Source organism: Epinephelus fuscoguttatus, linkage group LG6, assembly GCF_011397635.1.
Source record: "Epinephelus fuscoguttatus linkage group LG6, E.fuscoguttatus.final_Chr_v1".
NCBI classification, from domain to species: domain Eukaryota; kingdom Metazoa; phylum Chordata; class Actinopteri; order Perciformes; family Serranidae; genus Epinephelus; species Epinephelus fuscoguttatus.
Genome location: NC_064757.1, coordinates 23,885,087 through 23,901,971, shown reverse-complemented (window position 1 = coordinate 23,901,971; position 16,885 = coordinate 23,885,087). Strand labels below are relative to the sequence as shown.

Sequence of the window (16,885 nt, the reverse complement as noted above, 5' to 3'; positions counted from 1 at the left end):
CACAATCCTTTGTGCAGCAGACGATATGTCACATCGACTGAGCCACAGATGACAGCTTGACAGCTGACTGACAGCTGTCAGAAGTTGCAAATGATGGATGATAGTGCATTTAAGTAACCAATGACCAGTGAAATAGAAATAAAAGGAGTGCTGATTGTTTAAGTGAACAAAATAATAATTTGAAAGCAAGAAGGTCAAAGTTCAGGGCATAACTTTGTGAGAAAGTAGTATGTCCTGATTGTGTGCATGTATAATATATAATATTGTGTAACAGTATGTACTTTTTAAAGGCAGCTTCAGTACATATGAGAAGTAAAAGGAAAAGTATGCGATTTGGAACACACCCTCTTTAAAAGCCTGAAACCAGACATGTTAGTCTCAAACTTGTGATGTCAAAGGGTACAAAGTATGAAGATGCTCCATAGACAATGAATGGGAGACTGATTTTTTGCACACACCATGTTTGGTTTCTGTTTTTTCTTATACCCAAATGAGCTTTATTCTGAGACAGAAAATGTACCCATATACTCAGAACAATCCCCTGGGTGCTCTCAGTGTCATCTATAACAGTGGTTCCCAACTGGTCCAGCCACAGGGTCCAGATTTCTCCTTAGTCATTAGCTCTAGGTCCACACAGTCTAATACATTCAGTGTCATACTTGGTTTGGCCATGTCGTTGAGCTAGTTTGCTGTCTCTGTCAAGTAGCTGTCTGTCACTCACTCTACAGCAGGAAACTGCAATTCAGAATAAAAGCTCAGTGCCAGAAATTCACTTAAATGCAAATTAATTAAGGTCCCGCAGGACCTGCAGCCCACCAGCTGGGAACCACTCATCTAGAACATATTTCACCATCCACTATCTGTGGAGCTCAGCTCTTTATACTCAATGACATCACATTTTTGAGTTTTAGCACTCTGGCTTTAGGATTTGGGGGAAAGTTGTTTATGTTTACTAATATTTTCAGACTATCTTAGCCCAGAGGAATAAGGTGTATGAATTTTCAAAAAAGGCATAGTTCACCTTTAAAGTTATAAATCAAGAATATGAATTGTAAAAGTCTACAATGTAATAGCTTTATTATGAAGATGTGAGTACACACCATCAGTCTCACATGACTTTGCAAGGGGTTAATCCTTAACCCATCCGTCCTTCTCCTGACATTCCCAGAGGCTTAGCTCAGCCAGACACAAATGAGCTTGTGTATGTGTGTATATTTGCATAAGTATGTACTGTATGTAGGCGTACGTGAGTATTTAGTATGCAAGTCATTTCCAAGTCTAAGTGCAAATATTGTCTGTGGATGCGAGTGTTGGTGTGTACTGTATGTATTTGGAATATGGACTGAACAGTCATAGAAATTAATGATTTACATAACACTCACTATATTGGAACTCAAACAATAGGGAATGTTTTTGCTGTAAATAGAATATTCTCCATTGAATCTGTGAAATGGTTAGAAATGACAGTTTTCATGCTCCAAATGCATTATATTCAAAACTGCTGAATGTGTAAGAATAGTATTAGTATCCTTGTATTCTGCCAACCATGACTGACTGACACTCATAGGAGAAAATTAACTCTATTTCAGCTATGATATGAATCTATTTGATGAATGGTGAATGAATGAAGACAAAATGTACACAGAGCTTGATAGTTGTTGCAGTGCAGTTTCAATTAAATGCCATTCATTTGCAATGTGCATTAAAATCAGCAAGTGAGCCGATTATGACGACAGAGGGCCAACTTGTTTACTGAGCTCTGCTAAAGATGGCCGACAATCAACTATATACTGTTATCTCAAATATTTGGCTGTCAACATACAGCAAAATGAAAATCAGCCCCACATCTAGTCTTGGCTGCCAGATGAAATAACGCACTTAAACAAATTAAAGTATGTTTACTTCATGTTTTTAGAGCCATTCAGTGACAAAAATATAAAAACCCATTCAAAGACAATGATGTTAAAATTAATACAGGCCAGGGAATTACCATTTTTACAAGTTTTACAATAAAATAAACAGCAGGAGTAACGCAGCTGCTACAAAAAACTGAGACTAAATGGTCAAAACCCACAAACTGCTACAGCATCCCTCAATGCCCCTTCCCCGTTGTATGTTTACAGATCCAATGTATATACACAGCCATAGACATTCAGTTTGGTACAAAATAATAAGACAGCTAAAAAAATGCTGATAGGATGGTCATGAAAATGAAAATAGAAGTTTTTGGTAAAAGAAAAATCCATGTATTCTTGTGTTCCGACTGAAGACAGTAATTTTTTATTTTTTCTTGGCCAAACTTCGAGGGGAACTTTTAAGCAAGTCTCTGATCCTGAGGTACGTCCCTGTGGCTTCGGCAACTTCTGTGAACTCTGGTGTGTCTTCAAATGGAACGATGCCAGCTGCAAACTTGCTCCGATGAGGAACAGCTGTTATCCTCCCATCAGGTTTAGGAGAAGCACAATCTCCAGCGCCCCCATCTAAGAAACCTAGATCAAGGATCTGTGGGTTGTCTTCCTGGCTTTTGATTGGATCAGGACTTTGTGGGCTGTCTTCTTGGGATTTTACTGGACCAGGACTCAAAGGGCTGTCCTCTTGGGACTTGACTGGACCAGGACTCAGAGGGGTGTCATCTTGGGATTTAACTGGACCAGGACTCAGAGGGGTGTCATCTTGGGATTTGAGTGGACCAGGACTCAGAGGGGTGTCATCTTGGGATTTGAGTGGACCAGGACTCAGGGAGGTGTCATCTTGGGATTTAACTGGACCAGGACTCAGGGAGGTGTCATCTTGGGATTTAACTGGACCAGGACTCTGAGGGCTGTCATCTTCGACTTTAATCGGTCCAGGGCTTTGAGAGGGAATCTCCGGAACCATTGGTACGCCAGTTTGAGTTTCACTGCTATGACCAATTTCTACAGGTGTCGTTAGGTCCATTGCTTCACCAGCCTCCTCTATTTCTGAATCGACACGCGCAGGTGTGGACACACTTGGTGTGGACACACTTGGTGAACTGGGTGCAGGCGTTCCCGCTGCAGGTGTCTCACAGTCGCTATTAGTGGCAGTTTCAGCATTTTCTAGAGCTGCCCATATCAGCCTCTGCTGCTCCTCCAGTTCCTCCAGTGTCAACTCATCTTCTGTTCGCGCAGTCTCATCAGCCACTACCCAGTTATGCCCTCGTAGAGCTGGAGAGCCGTTGGTGGGTGTGGGAGGAGGTGTACCTTTAGGGAGAGGTGGGGGAGTGGGTGTAGCAGGTGGAGTGCCGTGGGGTAAAGGAGGTGGTGAACTGAAGCAAGGGGAGCCAGGGGGCAGCGGAGGTTGGAACTGGAAGTCACCTGGGCCGTGATAAGGTGTTCCTGGATCTGAGGGGAGACACCCAAAGATTAGAAAGCAATAAAGTGACCTAACAAAGAGGCAGCTGAGTCAAGTGTTTCTGTGCAATATTCTGCATTTCAGCTATGAACAATATCAGATCTGTTTTACAATGTGAGAAGTATGACATCTAGATGTGCCGGATATCTTTATATGGTCATCTGCTCCAGGAACCCTACTACTACCCTAGTGTTTACATTACGTAGTCTGTATTGCTAAATGAAGTTACACACTAACGTCATGGACACATAAATTCTTGGTTTTAGCAAAGAATGTAACAAAGTACTTTTACTCAAGTACTGTACTTTAGTACAAATTTGAGGTACTCGTATTTTACACGAGTCTTTATTTTCATGCCACTTTATTCTTCTACTCCACTACATTGCAAAGGGAAATACTGTGCTTTTTACTTCACTGCAAATATTCAACAGTCTTAGTTACTTGTTACTAAGTAATTACTTCAAAAATTAGGATGTTTGCACAAAAAATATAAGAGCACATAAAATATGTCTTGTTGTAAATTAAACTACCCAATAATTTATACAAGTACAACTAAAATGATTAGTTGATTAATGACAACACCAACCGACAACTTTTTAAATAAACATTTAAGCAATACTGTAATTTCATTTAGAGCGATTTTGTGTTTTCTGCTTATTTTTAAGATTTTTTTATGCAGTTGGTACTTTTAATTTTAATGCAATGTGGTATTAGTGCTTTTACTTGAGTAAAGCATTTGAATACTTCCTCCACCAATGTCAGAGAAACATGTAATCTTGGTTGTTGATGTTAATTCCTGCCTGATTTCGAATCAAATTCCTGCTGGACCACGTCCAGTTGTCTTTAGAAGATGTTTCTGGTTATTTTTCACTGTTAAAAGGTCCACTATTTTCTGTTAAAGTCATTCCCCGGCTGTGCCGATGATACAGAAGACCTGGAAACACTGACCAATCTAAGCAGACTGCTCTTTTTTGGGAGGGAAGCTTAAAGAGACAGGCACTAAAACAGACCGTTTCAGACAGTGTGAACACAGGTGTTCCAGAAAAGACAGTACGGGGAAAATAAAGTGTTTTTGACCATTAAAGCACGTAAACATGTTCAAGTAGAAACCTAAACTGCAAGTATGAACCTGAAAATGAACAAAGAAGGTCTTCTTTAAGATCAAGAAAATTGGTTTACTGCTACAGTTTTTGACTGTTATCTGTAAGACACACAATGATGTGCCTACTGAAAAAAGTGATTAACAGTTACCCGATTCAATATCCATATCCGAGCTCCTATCTGAGTTCCGATCAGGACTGGTCCTTGTTCTCTTCCTTCGCTGTGGAGATGAGTCAGATTCATGCGGCCTCTTGTTGCAGGTGGCACCGGGCTGTTGGCAAGGAGGGATGACACATGGAATGAAAATATTGAAGGGCTCTTACCAGATGAACAGTTCTCACCCTTCTCATTATCCGTGCCAGTGAATTCATTAAGAATAGAAATTCAAAAATCCAGAGGCTTGAATGACAGAGAGGTCTTTGCACATAGATTAGTATAAATGGTGGAATATGAATAATGGGCATCTGCTGCATGTTAACAGCATGGAATTTTGCTCAGAGCAACCTGGCAGGCTGAGGCCACCCATCACACACACTGAATGGTATTTTTCTTTCTTTTAGACAATACAACAAAAGGTGTATAAGAATCACACAAACAGTTGTATCCTTAATGTTGCTCTACAGTTTTTGAGGAATATATAATTTTTTGTGTGCTTTTATCTTTACGGTTCTTTCAGAATTGTTTCTGCTTCTAATCTGTCCTATGTTTATTTATATTCATTGTCTTTTTATTTGTCTTAGATAAAGACACTGACATTTCCATGATTTTATGAGTGAATAGCAAACAGTGTAGATGGGGTTGAGCAAAATGGTGTGAGATTACAGGATTTCTTTTCATTATTTCCTCACCTTATGAAAACATGATGCATTTACCTATACTCTTCTCTTAAGGATCAAGATCAAGTATTGAGATTTAGAGGAACACACAGCCCCAGAGCTTTTAAAAGGAATCTTTACTGACGATTGTCAACAGAGTGGTCTGCAGGGGCCAATGTGCTGTTTTATTGTGTATTTTACACGCACAGTGTGAGCACTCGAATCTTGGCTGGACAATCAGACCACACAGTGTGAGCACAATAATCGTGAGCTTTGGCTTTACATTACAGATGATTTACTTGTACAGTGGGAGCTGGAAATAACCATCATTTCTAAAGCATGCTCAAATTGTAAAGTGTATGCACAGCTTTAGGCACTGGCTGCACTTTCAGACCCAGAGGCTACTTCCGCTTCTTTTTTAGAATTTATGATTAAAAAAAAAAAAAACAAAAAACAAAAAACAAAAACCTTGTGTCTTCCATTTTAAACCACAGTGGTATCATGAAGAAGTGCATGTCTTACAAATAATGCTCGAGGTGTTGACATACAATATCCACAAAGTTTGGTTGTTACTGGAACCTACATGTTCTGAAAGGAAAACCCAACCACTTGACAGACTTTAAGATAATTACCATAGGGAAGTTGTTGGACAGGTAGGCTGCATAGTTTTGCTTCATGTGACTGGACTGCATTGGAATAGATCCGAACTGCATGAACTCCTGGAGGTCAGAAGAAAAGAAAGAAAATGCGAGATGCTCAACTTTTGTAAAGATGTCCTGCCACCTAAAAGCACTGAAACCTCTGACTTAAAAGACAGTGTACGACCATTATGATTAATACACAAATTCATATTATAGTATTTGCATAAATAAACGATCTTAAAAGGTACACTATGCAGGACTGTCAATTACTTTTTGTAAGACACTTGCCAGTAAGTGAAAGTAAAAGCCTGATTTTTGACTACAGATATAAATAAAACAAATATTAATATAACCATAATATAATTCAGACACCTGGATTTACATATAGTATATATAAATAGCAATGTATTCAAGAAAAGGATTATAGTGTAGAACTTACATCTTTCATGTTGTGTGATGCAGGTACGTTGAAACCTGGGAAATCCACCAGTTTAGAAACATCATAAGAGATGTTTTGGGAACTGGTATTGTCTGTTACGTTACCATCATTTGAAACTAGAAAAGAGAAAAAACACACAGATTTTAGCCCAACCTTTGTGTATATCAGTAACACTCATGTTTTGTGGTAGTTTACTCAAAGAAAAATCTGTTTCTATTAAATTAAAACGTACCATTTCCATCATACAGTGTTAAGCCTGAGTATTCCATCTCTGCCTCTTTGAGCCAACCGGGCGGGTAGCCGAGCTGCCTCATGCGATAAATGAGAGGAGGGAGGGTGTTGCCATCGATTCCCAGCGCTGACAATAGCTCCTCACTGTTCAAAGGCACAACACAGTGGAAAACTTTAAGTTATTAGGGTTAACTTTTATCTAGAACAGATACTGCACGTGATTAAATGATGTTTGTGACTGCTGTGTGCAAAATAACAATCTTACCTCATGACTCCAGGTTTGTATTTACTAAACCGCTCCTCTACTTCATCAGCATGGTATCGCTGGTTACTCTGCATGCCCTGGTTGTTGCTCTGATTAAACTCCTTTCTTCTCTCATTAATTGCAGCCATGTCTTTAGGCTAGGGAGGTAAACACGTATGAATTAAGTTCTGACTGATGTTTAACTTGGGCTCATACCATATTAACATTTGCTCTCACCTTGGGACAGTCTCTCAGCTGATGACTACTCAAGCCACAGTTGAAACACATGGATTTGGGTCTGCAATGAACACAACAGTGATGGGCTCATTATGCAGTTATATTCCACGCAGCAAAGAACCACCACAAGTCAATATAGAAAATAAAGCTTCATTAATAACCCAACATGCCTTTTGTCTTTCATTTCTATCTCCTGCCCATCTGTGCCGAGGACTTGGTTGAACACCTGGTGATAGCTTTGCAACAATTCAGGAAATGTTATCATGTTTGTGCAAAACAAAGGGACAAATTCTTTATCTTATCAACTTCAAAACCTTTATAAACGTTTTACTTACAGTCAGGCCCATAATTATTTGGACAATGATACAGTTGTCGTCATTTTGGCTCTGTACACCACCACAATGGCTTTTAAATGAAACAATGAATACCTGCTTAAAGTGCAGACTCTCAGCTTTCATTTAAGGCTTTTTTCAAAAATGTAGTATGAACTGTGTAGGAATGACAACCATTTCTTCACACAGTCCCCCAACTTGAAGGGCTCATAAGTATTTGGACAAACTAACATAATCATCAATTAAACAGTCAGTTTTAATACTTGGTTGCAAATCCTTTACAGTCAATGACTGCCTGAAGTGTTGGACACATAGGCATCATCAGATGCTGGGTTTCTTCCCTGGTGATGCTCTGCCAGCCCTTTACTGCAGCCGTCTGCACGTCCTGCTTGTGTTTTGGGTGTTTTGCCCTCAGTTTTGGCTTTAGCAAGAGAAACGCATGCTCAGTTGGATTCAGGTCAGATGATATGACTTGGCCATTGCAGAGCATTCCACTTCTTTGCCTTAAAAATGTCTTTGGTTGCTTTTGCAATATGCTTCAGGTCAATGTCCATCTGCACTGTGAAGCATCGTCCAATGAGTTTTGAAGCATTTGGTTGAATCTGAGCAGATAATGGTGCCCCAAACACTTCAGCTTTCATCCTGCTGCTCTTGTCAACAAAACAAGACTTCACTAGAATAAATACAGAGGGTTTATCACAAGATGCAAACCATTGGTTAGCCTTAAAAATGGAAGGCCAGATTAGAGTTTGTCAAAAACCATCTAAAAAGCCTGTACAGTTGTGGAACAGCATACTATGGACAGATAAAACAAAGATCAACTACCAGAATGATGGGAAGACAAGAGAAGGAAGAAGGGAAGGAACTGCTCATGATCCAAAGCACACCACCTCATCAGTGAAGCATGGTGGAGGTACTGTTATGTCATGGCCATGTATGGCTGCCAGTGGAACTGGTTCTCTTGTATTTATTGATGATGTGACTGCTGACAAGAGCAGCAGGATGACAGCTGAAGTGTTTCGGGCAATATTATCTGCTCAGATTCAACCAAATGCTTCAAAACTCATTGGACGATGCTTCACAGTGCAGTTGGACAATGACCTGAAGCATACTGCAAAAGCAACCAAAGACATTTTTAAGGCAAAGAAGTGGAATGCTCTGCAATGGCCAAGTCATATCATCTGACCTGAATCCAACTGAGCATGCGTTTCTCTTGCTGAAGCCAAAACTGAGGGCAAAACACCCAAAACACAAGCAGGAAGTGCAGACGGCTGCAGTAAAGGGCTGGCAGAGCATCACCAGGGAAGAAACCCAGCATCTGATGATGCCTATGTGTCCAACACTTCAGGCAGTCATTGACTGTAAAGGATTTGCAACCAAGTATTAAAACTGACTGTTTAATTGATGATTATGTTAGTTTGTCCAAATACCTATGAGCCCTTAAAGTTGGGGGACTGTGTGAAGAAATGGTTGTCATTCCTACACAGTTCATACTACATTTTTGAAAATAAAAAAAAGCCTTAAATGAAAGCTGAGAGTCTGCACTTTAAGCAGGTATTCATTGTTTCATTTAAAAGCCATTGTGGTGGTGTACAGAGCCAAAATGATGACAACTGTGTCATTGTCCAAATAATTATGGACCTGACTGTATATGCTGGATATTTCACAATAAACTGCCACATTTCAAATCCAGACATCCTTACTTGAAAGAAAACAAAATAGCCCATGATAAAAAGTTCTCAAATGTGCAACACATGCTAAAAACAGATGACCTGACAGACTAGACAGTTGATTTTTGATGACGTGTCAATTTATCCATTTTAAAGATACGTTGGCACATCCCATCCATCCGTCAGCTGGGGGTTTTCATTCACCAGAGGCTGTCCAAGTTTATCAACACTGAATGTGGTGAAATATAAGACACTTCCAACCACCTACGAGACAGGAAAATGAGAACCGAGTTTATTATTGTGGGTTAACATAGTAGGTAGACGTCTAATTTTCTTTTCCATGCAGCAAGAAACTGTGTGATACGTTAACCACTGAAAATAACAATAAGAACTCACTTTAAATGCTTCTGTTGTTGTTTTTACGCTACAGGAAGAGGACTTCTGCGGATCTTCCTCCAAAGCAAAAGCTGCATTCTTCATAAAGGATAAAACATGTTTGTTTTTAGCAAAGTAATAACAGTATCAATATAAACCACAGTAAAATACATTCTGCGTAAATACCTGAGGTTTCATTTGATAGATGGTGTTTTTCTTTTCATTGTTCGGTTTCTGGTGCTTCAAAATCACACTGCAGATGCAATCTTCAATCTCTTGACGACACTGCCTAAAGGGGAGACATTTTTTGTTTTTAGTTAAGCATCATTATTTATAACATGTTGTTATAGAAACTCGCGATTCAGTGCATATGCAGCAAGGTAATTAATATGCTGTTATTTCATCTTGATAGCAATAATGTAAAAACTAACACAAGTGTTGCAAAATGTTGTACTTCTAAAATTAGCATGGTTAAAAATGTTGTTTAGGGACTGTTAATTATTTATGAGAGGGGAGAGGGTGGTGTAAAATGGAGAAGGCACTTCAAATATTTTAAAGCACTGGGGAGGGAGTTATGTTTTTTGATTTGGCTTCTGGTCTTTGCACACTAAATCCATTTGTTCATCCCAAATTGTTGCCCTGTCATTCATTTTTGCTGGAAAAAAAATACAATCTCATGTTGAGTCAATCATGTTTGCAAACGGAGTCCAAAACTTTGGTCCCTCATTAAACTTTTGAGAACAGGTTCAATTTTCTACATTTTTCATATCCATCAGAAGCCTTTAGAGACATTTGATCAGAAATCAGTGAAGAAAATATGCCGGCGAGTTTGAAGTGGGTTTGAAAAGCATTCATTCATTCATTCATTCATTTTCTGTAACCGCTTTCTCTAACCGCTCCTTGTGAGGGTCACAGGGGGGCCGGAGCCTATCCCCGCTGACATTGGGCGAGAGGCAGGGTACACCCTGGACAGGTCACCAGACTATCGCAGGGCTGACACATAGAGACAGACAACCATTCACGCTCACATTCACACCTACGGGCAATTTAGAGTCACCAATTAACCTGCATGTCTTTGAACTGTGGGAGGAAGCTGGAGAAAACCCACACTGACACAGGAGAGAACATGCAAGCTCCAACTAGTAGGGCTCCCCCACCCCGGGTTTGGACCAGGAACCCTCTTGTTGTGAGGCGACAGTGCTAACCACTGCACCACCATCATGTTTCTTTATAAGTCTCCAAAATCACCCCATTTATCACAGCCACAAACTGTGAAATATGGTTATTTCTGATAGAGGGAGGGTCATGCAATTCCTCCCAGTCACTCAGGGATGCTTAAGAAAAAACGTCTGCAACTCCAGGGAGGGTTGTGACGTAAAACAAAACCAAAGTCAAACCCCAGCTACCCCTCTACTCTGATAAATAAAACACAATCCCCTATAACAACAAACTTAACTTGACATTTAAAAGACACAGATGTGACAAAACCCATTTGACTACTTACTTTGAAATGACGTTGTTTGTGTAAAGGATCTGAAGAGCTGGTCCGTCGATGTTGACATCTTCAACTGTGATGCCGCTGTGAAGTCAGAGGACAATGTAAGATGGTTAGCAGGGTGTCTACACGTATCAGACAATTACATTTAATGCTTTTTAAGACCAGCTCAAGACACTTTTTAACCAAATATAGGACAGATTTTTTGACAAATCATGTTGTACTTATTTAAGCATAACAGCAAAGCATTTTAAGTAGAATATATGTGGTCTTGTGCAGATGTTAAGTGTTAAGTAGGACTATGGTTATTAGAGTCAATCTACATTTTGCCAAAAGGTAAGTGTAGGTATGAAGTAAAGTGACAATATTATAGTTTTTAGAGATATTTAACATTAAAAGTGGACTTTTACAAAGAAGGACTTCACTCATTTTCACAAAAAGAAATTACAATGGATACATGAAATTAAACAAGATGTTTGTAGTAGTCAAATGTAAGACTATTTCATGCCTTTTAAGTCCTTATTGTTGTAACACTGGATTTAAGACATTTTGAGGCGTTATATTTAAGGACCTGTAAACACCCTGGTTAGCGGGTGATCAGTTTCGTTTCATTTGTTGTGCGCATTAACTAGTGTCAGCTAACAGCTACCTTGGTCGTGTCAGGATGTTCAGCTTTCTTCTTAACCCTTTATGTAACCTGCGAGTTAAGGAAACAGACAGACAGCCTACAACACATCCATCAGCAGACATTTACAGTTGGTAACTTTTCTGTTATTTGGTTACGGTGCAAGCAGCCGTTAGCCGTTAGCCGTTGCTACATCCACAGTGCTAGCACCCAGTGAGACACAAGGATATTCTCCTCCGTGAGCCGCTGGATGTAGTCATCACACTCCTCCAGTCTGCTCCGCAGCTGGCTCGCTTCGTCCTGCTCCTCTTCATCATCTGTGAAACGGATATGCGCCGGGATCGGCGGTGCGGAGTCCTCGAGCTGCTCAAAGAGCTCACTATCACCGAAGTCTACTTCAGCCATTTTTACCCAGCTCTGTGGTTCAGGACCGGGGGTCAGAGGTCAAAGCGACTGTTCTTTGTATTCATTGGTCTTCCGCATGTCACGTGGTAGGTGATGACAGGAAGAAGAACGGTTCTTAGCCCTCAACAGCGTATTACAGGCTACATACATCTACAGGACTTTTTAAAGGGATAGTTCAGACTTTTTTGAAGTGGGGTTGTATTAGGTACTTGTCCATAGCAAGTGTATTAAAACAAAAAGTGATAGTGCCTTTGAAGTAGTGGCTCCAACACTATGGAACTCTCTTCCTTTAGGTTTACAATCTGCAGTCACCTTAGAAAGTTTAAAAAACACAAAGAAAGACCTATCTTTTCAAAATGGCCTTTGTCCCACCCTAAACTGTCCGGTGCATGTTCTCTGTTATGTTACTTTCTGGGGCCTCAGCGGCCTGTATTTGCTCTATGATTTACTTTCTATTTATTGCTTTGTTTTTGTTAGATTGCCTTTGTTTTTATTGATTGCATGTTTAATTGTTTGATTGCTTGATTGTATTTTGTGAAGCACTTTTGCAAATTTTATTTCTGTTAAAGGTGCTATATCAAATAAATCTGCAGAGACTGGAGAGAGGGCCTTCAGCTAAGGGAAAGCTTTCGATTTTTACTGGTCCATCTACGTCCCAACCCTCACCTATAGCCATGAGCTCTGGGTAGTGACTGTAAGAATGAGATCATGGATTCATGCGACCAAATTGAGTTTCCTCAGAAGGGGTGGTTGGGCTCAGCCTTAGAGTTAGGGTAAAGAACTCGGACATTCGGAGGGAGCTCAGAGTAGAGCCGCTGCTCCTTGGTGTTGAAAGAGGTCAGTTGAGGTGGTTTGGGCATCTGATTCGATTTGATCATATGATTTAAAACCATGCAGTTTTTTTTTTTCAACCCAGGACACATGTGACTATCTCTGCTTTCCAAAATAGGAAAACAAGGTCTTAACAGTAGATAAAAGTACAAGTAGATACAAAATACATGCAGAAATATGACTGATAGATTATATTCACAGGAAGTAATGGATAAGGTGTGGATAAGGGGAACATTTTCTAAAATGTTGTCCCCCTGCCTGTAATTTTGTAGGCTGCACACTAATAAGATCTTTTGGTCTGCAAGACAACGTTGAGGGCTTAAAAGCACAAATGACAATGTTTCTGTTCCGTTGAGTCTGTCCGGTTTGCTGCAGCGTTTCTACTTTCGCTTACTGTATTTTAGTAAAACATTTCGTCTTTCTACGGGATAAGGTAAAATTGTGACTAAGTTAAAAGCTTCGTTTGCTCACAGCAATGTCAAGTTGCTCAACTATCCACCTAACTTTACCGCAGTGGGATGGAGGCTCGCGGAAGATTCGCTTCATCCACTTAGTGAATGTGACATCCTTCAGGCTGACAGAGAGCCCCAACGAGGTGAGTGTTATCTGCCACTGCAGGCTCAAACATGGATTCTGCATTTGTTTCAATGAAAATAGTGGATTTGTGTTTGTAATCATATTTCCCATAACCCCTGAAAGCAGCTAGAGGGCGCTGTATCCATAGATATAAATCAACACCATCTTCTTTTACATGTATCATCTTTGTATCTGTTTCAGAGTCCAGGGACCCCTCTCTTTTTAGGAGCTGATCTCTTCTCCAACACTGACATCCGCACAGAGAACCATCCCAGGCACCACGCCAAGTTTGCCAAGAAGGGATTTGCAACAAAAATACATTTTTCCTCAGGTAAAATACAACAGAAAAAATAGCACTATAAAGAAAGACCTGCCTTGCACCAATGCACATACATCCACTAACAATGTTTTCCTCCTGTTGCAGCGTTCAGGTTCCATGGGCTGAAGGTACCTACTGCAAATAACAGCCTCTGGTTCTACAGCATTCAGGGACTGTTTCGTGTTGCCTTTGAGATGTACAGTAATCAAGAGCAACTCGCTGTGCTGGAGAATTTCCAGGTGCAGCACAGTTAATAATATGTCTTTATATGTTACACTTTCAGGCCACTTTATTAGGTACACCTTGTTTGTAGTAGGTTGGACTCCTTTTGCCCTCAGAGCTGCCTTAATTCTTTGTGGCATAGATTCAACAAGGTGCTGGAAATATTCCTCAGAGATTTTGGTCCATATTGACATGATAGCATCACACAGTTGATGCAGATTTGTGGGCTGCACATCTCCTGTTCCACCACATCCCAAAGTCACTCTATTGGATTGAAATCTGGTGACTGTTGAGGCCATTGGAGTACAGTGAACTCATTGTCATGTTCAAGAAACCAGTTTGAGATGATTTGAGCTTTGTGACATGGTGCGTTATCCTGCTGGAAGTAGCCATCAGAAGATGGGTACACTGTGGTCATAAAGGGATGGACACGGTCAGCAACAATACTCAGGTAGGCTGTGGTGTTTAAACCATGCTCAGTTGGTACTAAGGGGCCCAAAGTGTGCCAAGAAAATATCCCCCACACCATTACACCACCACCAGCCTGAACTCTTGATACAAGGCAGGATGGATCCATGCTTTCATGTTGTTTACACCAAATTCTTACCCTACCATCTGAATGTGGCAGCAGAAATCCAGACTCATCAGACCAGGCAACGTTTTTCCAATCTTCTATTGTCCAGTTTTGGTGAGCCTGTGTGAACTGTAGCCTCAGTTTCCCGTTGTTAGCTGACAGGAGTGGCACCTGGTGTGGTCTTCTGCTGCTGTAGCCCATCTGCTTCAAGGCTGGACGTATTGTTGGTTCAGAGACGGTCTTCTACAGACCTTGTTTGTAATGAGTTGTTATATGAGTTACTCTGACCTGACCATTTCCACCCAGAGAACTGCTGCTCACTGGATATTTTCTCTTTTCTGTTTTCGGACCACCCTTTGTAAAACTAGAGATGGTTGTGCGTGAAAATCCCAGTAGATCAGCAGTTTCTGAAATACTCAGACCAGCCCGTCTGGCCCCAACAACCATGCCACGTTCAAAGTCACTTAATTCACCTTTCTTTCCCATTCTGATGCTCAGTTTGAACTTCAGCAGGTCGTTGTGCTGCCACATAATTGGCTGATATTAACAAGCATTTGAACAGGTGTACCTAATAAAATGGCTGGAGAATGTATATTGCCTAGATTTTTAAACACCCCAATATGTCTTTTGATATATTACTGTCTTTTTCCTTTGTAGGATGTTTGGAAATCGCAGATAAATGACAGTCCTCTGAAAATGAGTTACAGCCTCAGTGTGCAGCTGGACTTTCCCCTCTCCAGCAGCCTGCATGATACAGGATCAAGGAATGTAATGTCACAACCTCAGCACTGCCAGGTTGACAGGGAATCGACGGCTGTGTGTGGCAGTGACACAGATGATACATCAGCAGATCATGATTACTGTTCTTTTCCCAAGCAGAGCGTGCAGACTTCAAGCCAGCCGCTTGTGTCCACAGTGAGACGGAAGTTACACAGCTTGGATGACAAACTCTCCTCTTGGACTCAAAGCGAGACAGAACAGCTGGAGACTATCTTGCTGCTTTTGGAGTGCGTCGATAGGTACGTAAATGGGAACCTAGAAGAAAAGGATGTGACAGAAACTGTGTTAGCCCTACTGAAGGCCAAAGACTGGAACTGTGTGTATTCAAGTTCCCTGCTCTGTGGAATAGGATGTTGGCTGGGCCAACAGTTTCACGCAGCCAACAGCAGCATCAGTCAGAAAGTGGAGGGCTTTAAAGTTCAGCATATTGAACGAATCAGTGACTTGCCACCTGCTGAGGAACTAGCCACAGAGCTATTCCCAGAGGCCATGCAAACACTGCTGCTTCATTGGATGGGCCTAAGTGAGGAATCAACTGTGGAGAAGAGACACAGCGAGTATCCAATCCTGCTCCTCATCCTTGAGTTTGCCAACCATAACCTCATCACTGGTGTGGCTCATGTGCTGTACTCCAGTCTGATATGTAAATAGGAGTGGGTTTCCATTTAGGCATCAACACACAGATCTGCAATTCACCTGAACAATTTCTAATATATTAATAAATGTGTAGTTTTATATGTGAAGTTGTCCTTCCTTGCTTTGGACAGTCTTTTGCCGCACATACTACCTCTATCAGATTGGGCAACAACTAGGGCTGGGTGAAATTTTAATGTTGTGCAACCTCCAGTGGAATCATACTGCTACATTATTTTTTCATGTTAATGTTTCACAACATTGATTCCAAACAGATTGTGTTTGACAAAACAGATGATTGCAAGTTCTTCTTCTGATGTAATGAGGTGTAATTTCCACTTTAGTGTGTAGACGCTAGTGGCATCCAGCAGTGAGGTTGCAGAACAACATAGTTGTGAATATTATGTACCATTTTTGTCAATAGATGCCCCTAAACCCTACACACTGGACCTTTAATACACTACTGTTTGGCCAGCTTTCAATCTCAGGCTAACAATGTGAATTGAGCTGCTGAGTTTGCCTTGACATACTCCAAAAAATGCCGCAGATGAGTATTATACTTAGAGTGGCATGAAAAAAGTTTGGGTATTTGTCAAAATTCTGTTTACTGTACAGTATATAGCTAAGCAAGTAAAAGATGACCTGATTTCCAAAAGGCATGACGTTAAAGATGACACATTTCTTCAGTATGTTAAGTTAGATTACTTTTTTATTTCAATCTCGTACAGTTTCAAAATAACAAGAAAGTAAAAGGGCCTGAAGCAAAAGTTTGGTCACTACTAAGTAGCGCCCCCTTTGGCAAGTATCACAGTTTCTTAACACTTTTTGTATCCAGCTAAGAATCTTTCAGTTCTTGTTTGGAAGGTTTTCACCTTGGGCCGTCTTGCATGCACTGCTCTTTTGAGGTCTATCCACAGATTGTGTCATCCATGTCAAAACCTTCAGCTTGTGCCTCTTCAGGTTGTCCA

The 16,885-nt window shown here is 40.6% G+C and overlaps 2 protein-coding genes across 2 annotated transcripts; one reads left to right on the top strand and one right to left on the bottom strand.

Moving 5' to 3' along the window:
• Nucleotides 1-1,883: 1,883 nt before the first annotated feature.
• Nucleotides 1,884-12,007, bottom strand: zcchc8 (zinc finger, CCHC domain containing 8). The gene is made up of 14 exons (XM_049577878.1): nucleotides 11,808-12,007; nucleotides 11,602-11,644; nucleotides 10,962-11,036; nucleotides 9,644-9,746; nucleotides 9,479-9,556; nucleotides 9,243-9,346; nucleotides 7,251-7,316; nucleotides 7,081-7,141; nucleotides 6,865-7,001; nucleotides 6,601-6,743; nucleotides 6,369-6,484; nucleotides 5,921-6,007; nucleotides 4,624-4,744; nucleotides 1,884-3,362 (listed from the first exon to the last, which is right to left on the bottom strand). The coding sequence occupies exons 1-14, from the start codon at nucleotides 11,980-11,982 to the stop codon at nucleotides 2,281-2,283; spliced, it is 2,391 nt and encodes a 796-aa protein (XP_049433835.1). The 5' UTR covers nucleotides 11,983-12,007; the 3' UTR covers nucleotides 1,884-2,280.
• A 1,090-nt stretch (nucleotides 12,008-13,097) lies between these two features.
• Nucleotides 13,098-15,977, top strand: si:ch211-110p13.9 (uncharacterized protein LOC562347 homolog). Its single transcript, XM_049577877.1, has 4 exons — nucleotides 13,098-13,408; nucleotides 13,591-13,720; nucleotides 13,814-13,947; nucleotides 15,162-15,977. Exons 1-4 carry the CDS (start codon nucleotides 13,289-13,291, stop codon nucleotides 15,933-15,935), a joined length of 1,158 nt encoding a protein of 385 aa, XP_049433834.1. The 5' UTR covers nucleotides 13,098-13,288; the 3' UTR covers nucleotides 15,936-15,977.
• Nucleotides 15,978-16,885: the final 908 nt, after the last annotated feature.

Excerpts from the sequence above, each read along its gene's own strand:
- zcchc8 (XM_049577878.1), bottom strand. The coding sequence starts at position 11,982 with ATGGCTGAAGTAGACTTCGGTGATAGTGAGCTCTTTGAGCAGCTCGAG. Across the intron at positions 7,002-7,080 it reads AGCTGAGAGACTGTCCCAAG|CCTAAAGACATGGCTGCAAT; the intron begins GTGAGAGCAAAT and ends TTACCTCCCTAG. Across the intron at positions 6,008-6,368 it reads CATCACACAACATGAAAGAT|GAGTTCATGCAGTTCGGATC; the intron begins GTAAGTTCTACA and ends TCTGACCTCCAG.
- si:ch211-110p13.9 (XM_049577877.1), top strand. The coding sequence starts at position 13,289 with ATGTCAAGTTGCTCAACTATCCACCTAACTTTACCGCAGTGGGATGGA. Across the intron at positions 13,409-13,590 it reads TGACAGAGAGCCCCAACGAG|AGTCCAGGGACCCCTCTCTT; the intron begins GTGAGTGTTATC and ends TATCTGTTTCAG. Across the intron at positions 13,721-13,813 it reads AAAAATACATTTTTCCTCAG|CGTTCAGGTTCCATGGGCTG; the intron begins GTAAAATACAAC and ends CTCCTGTTGCAG.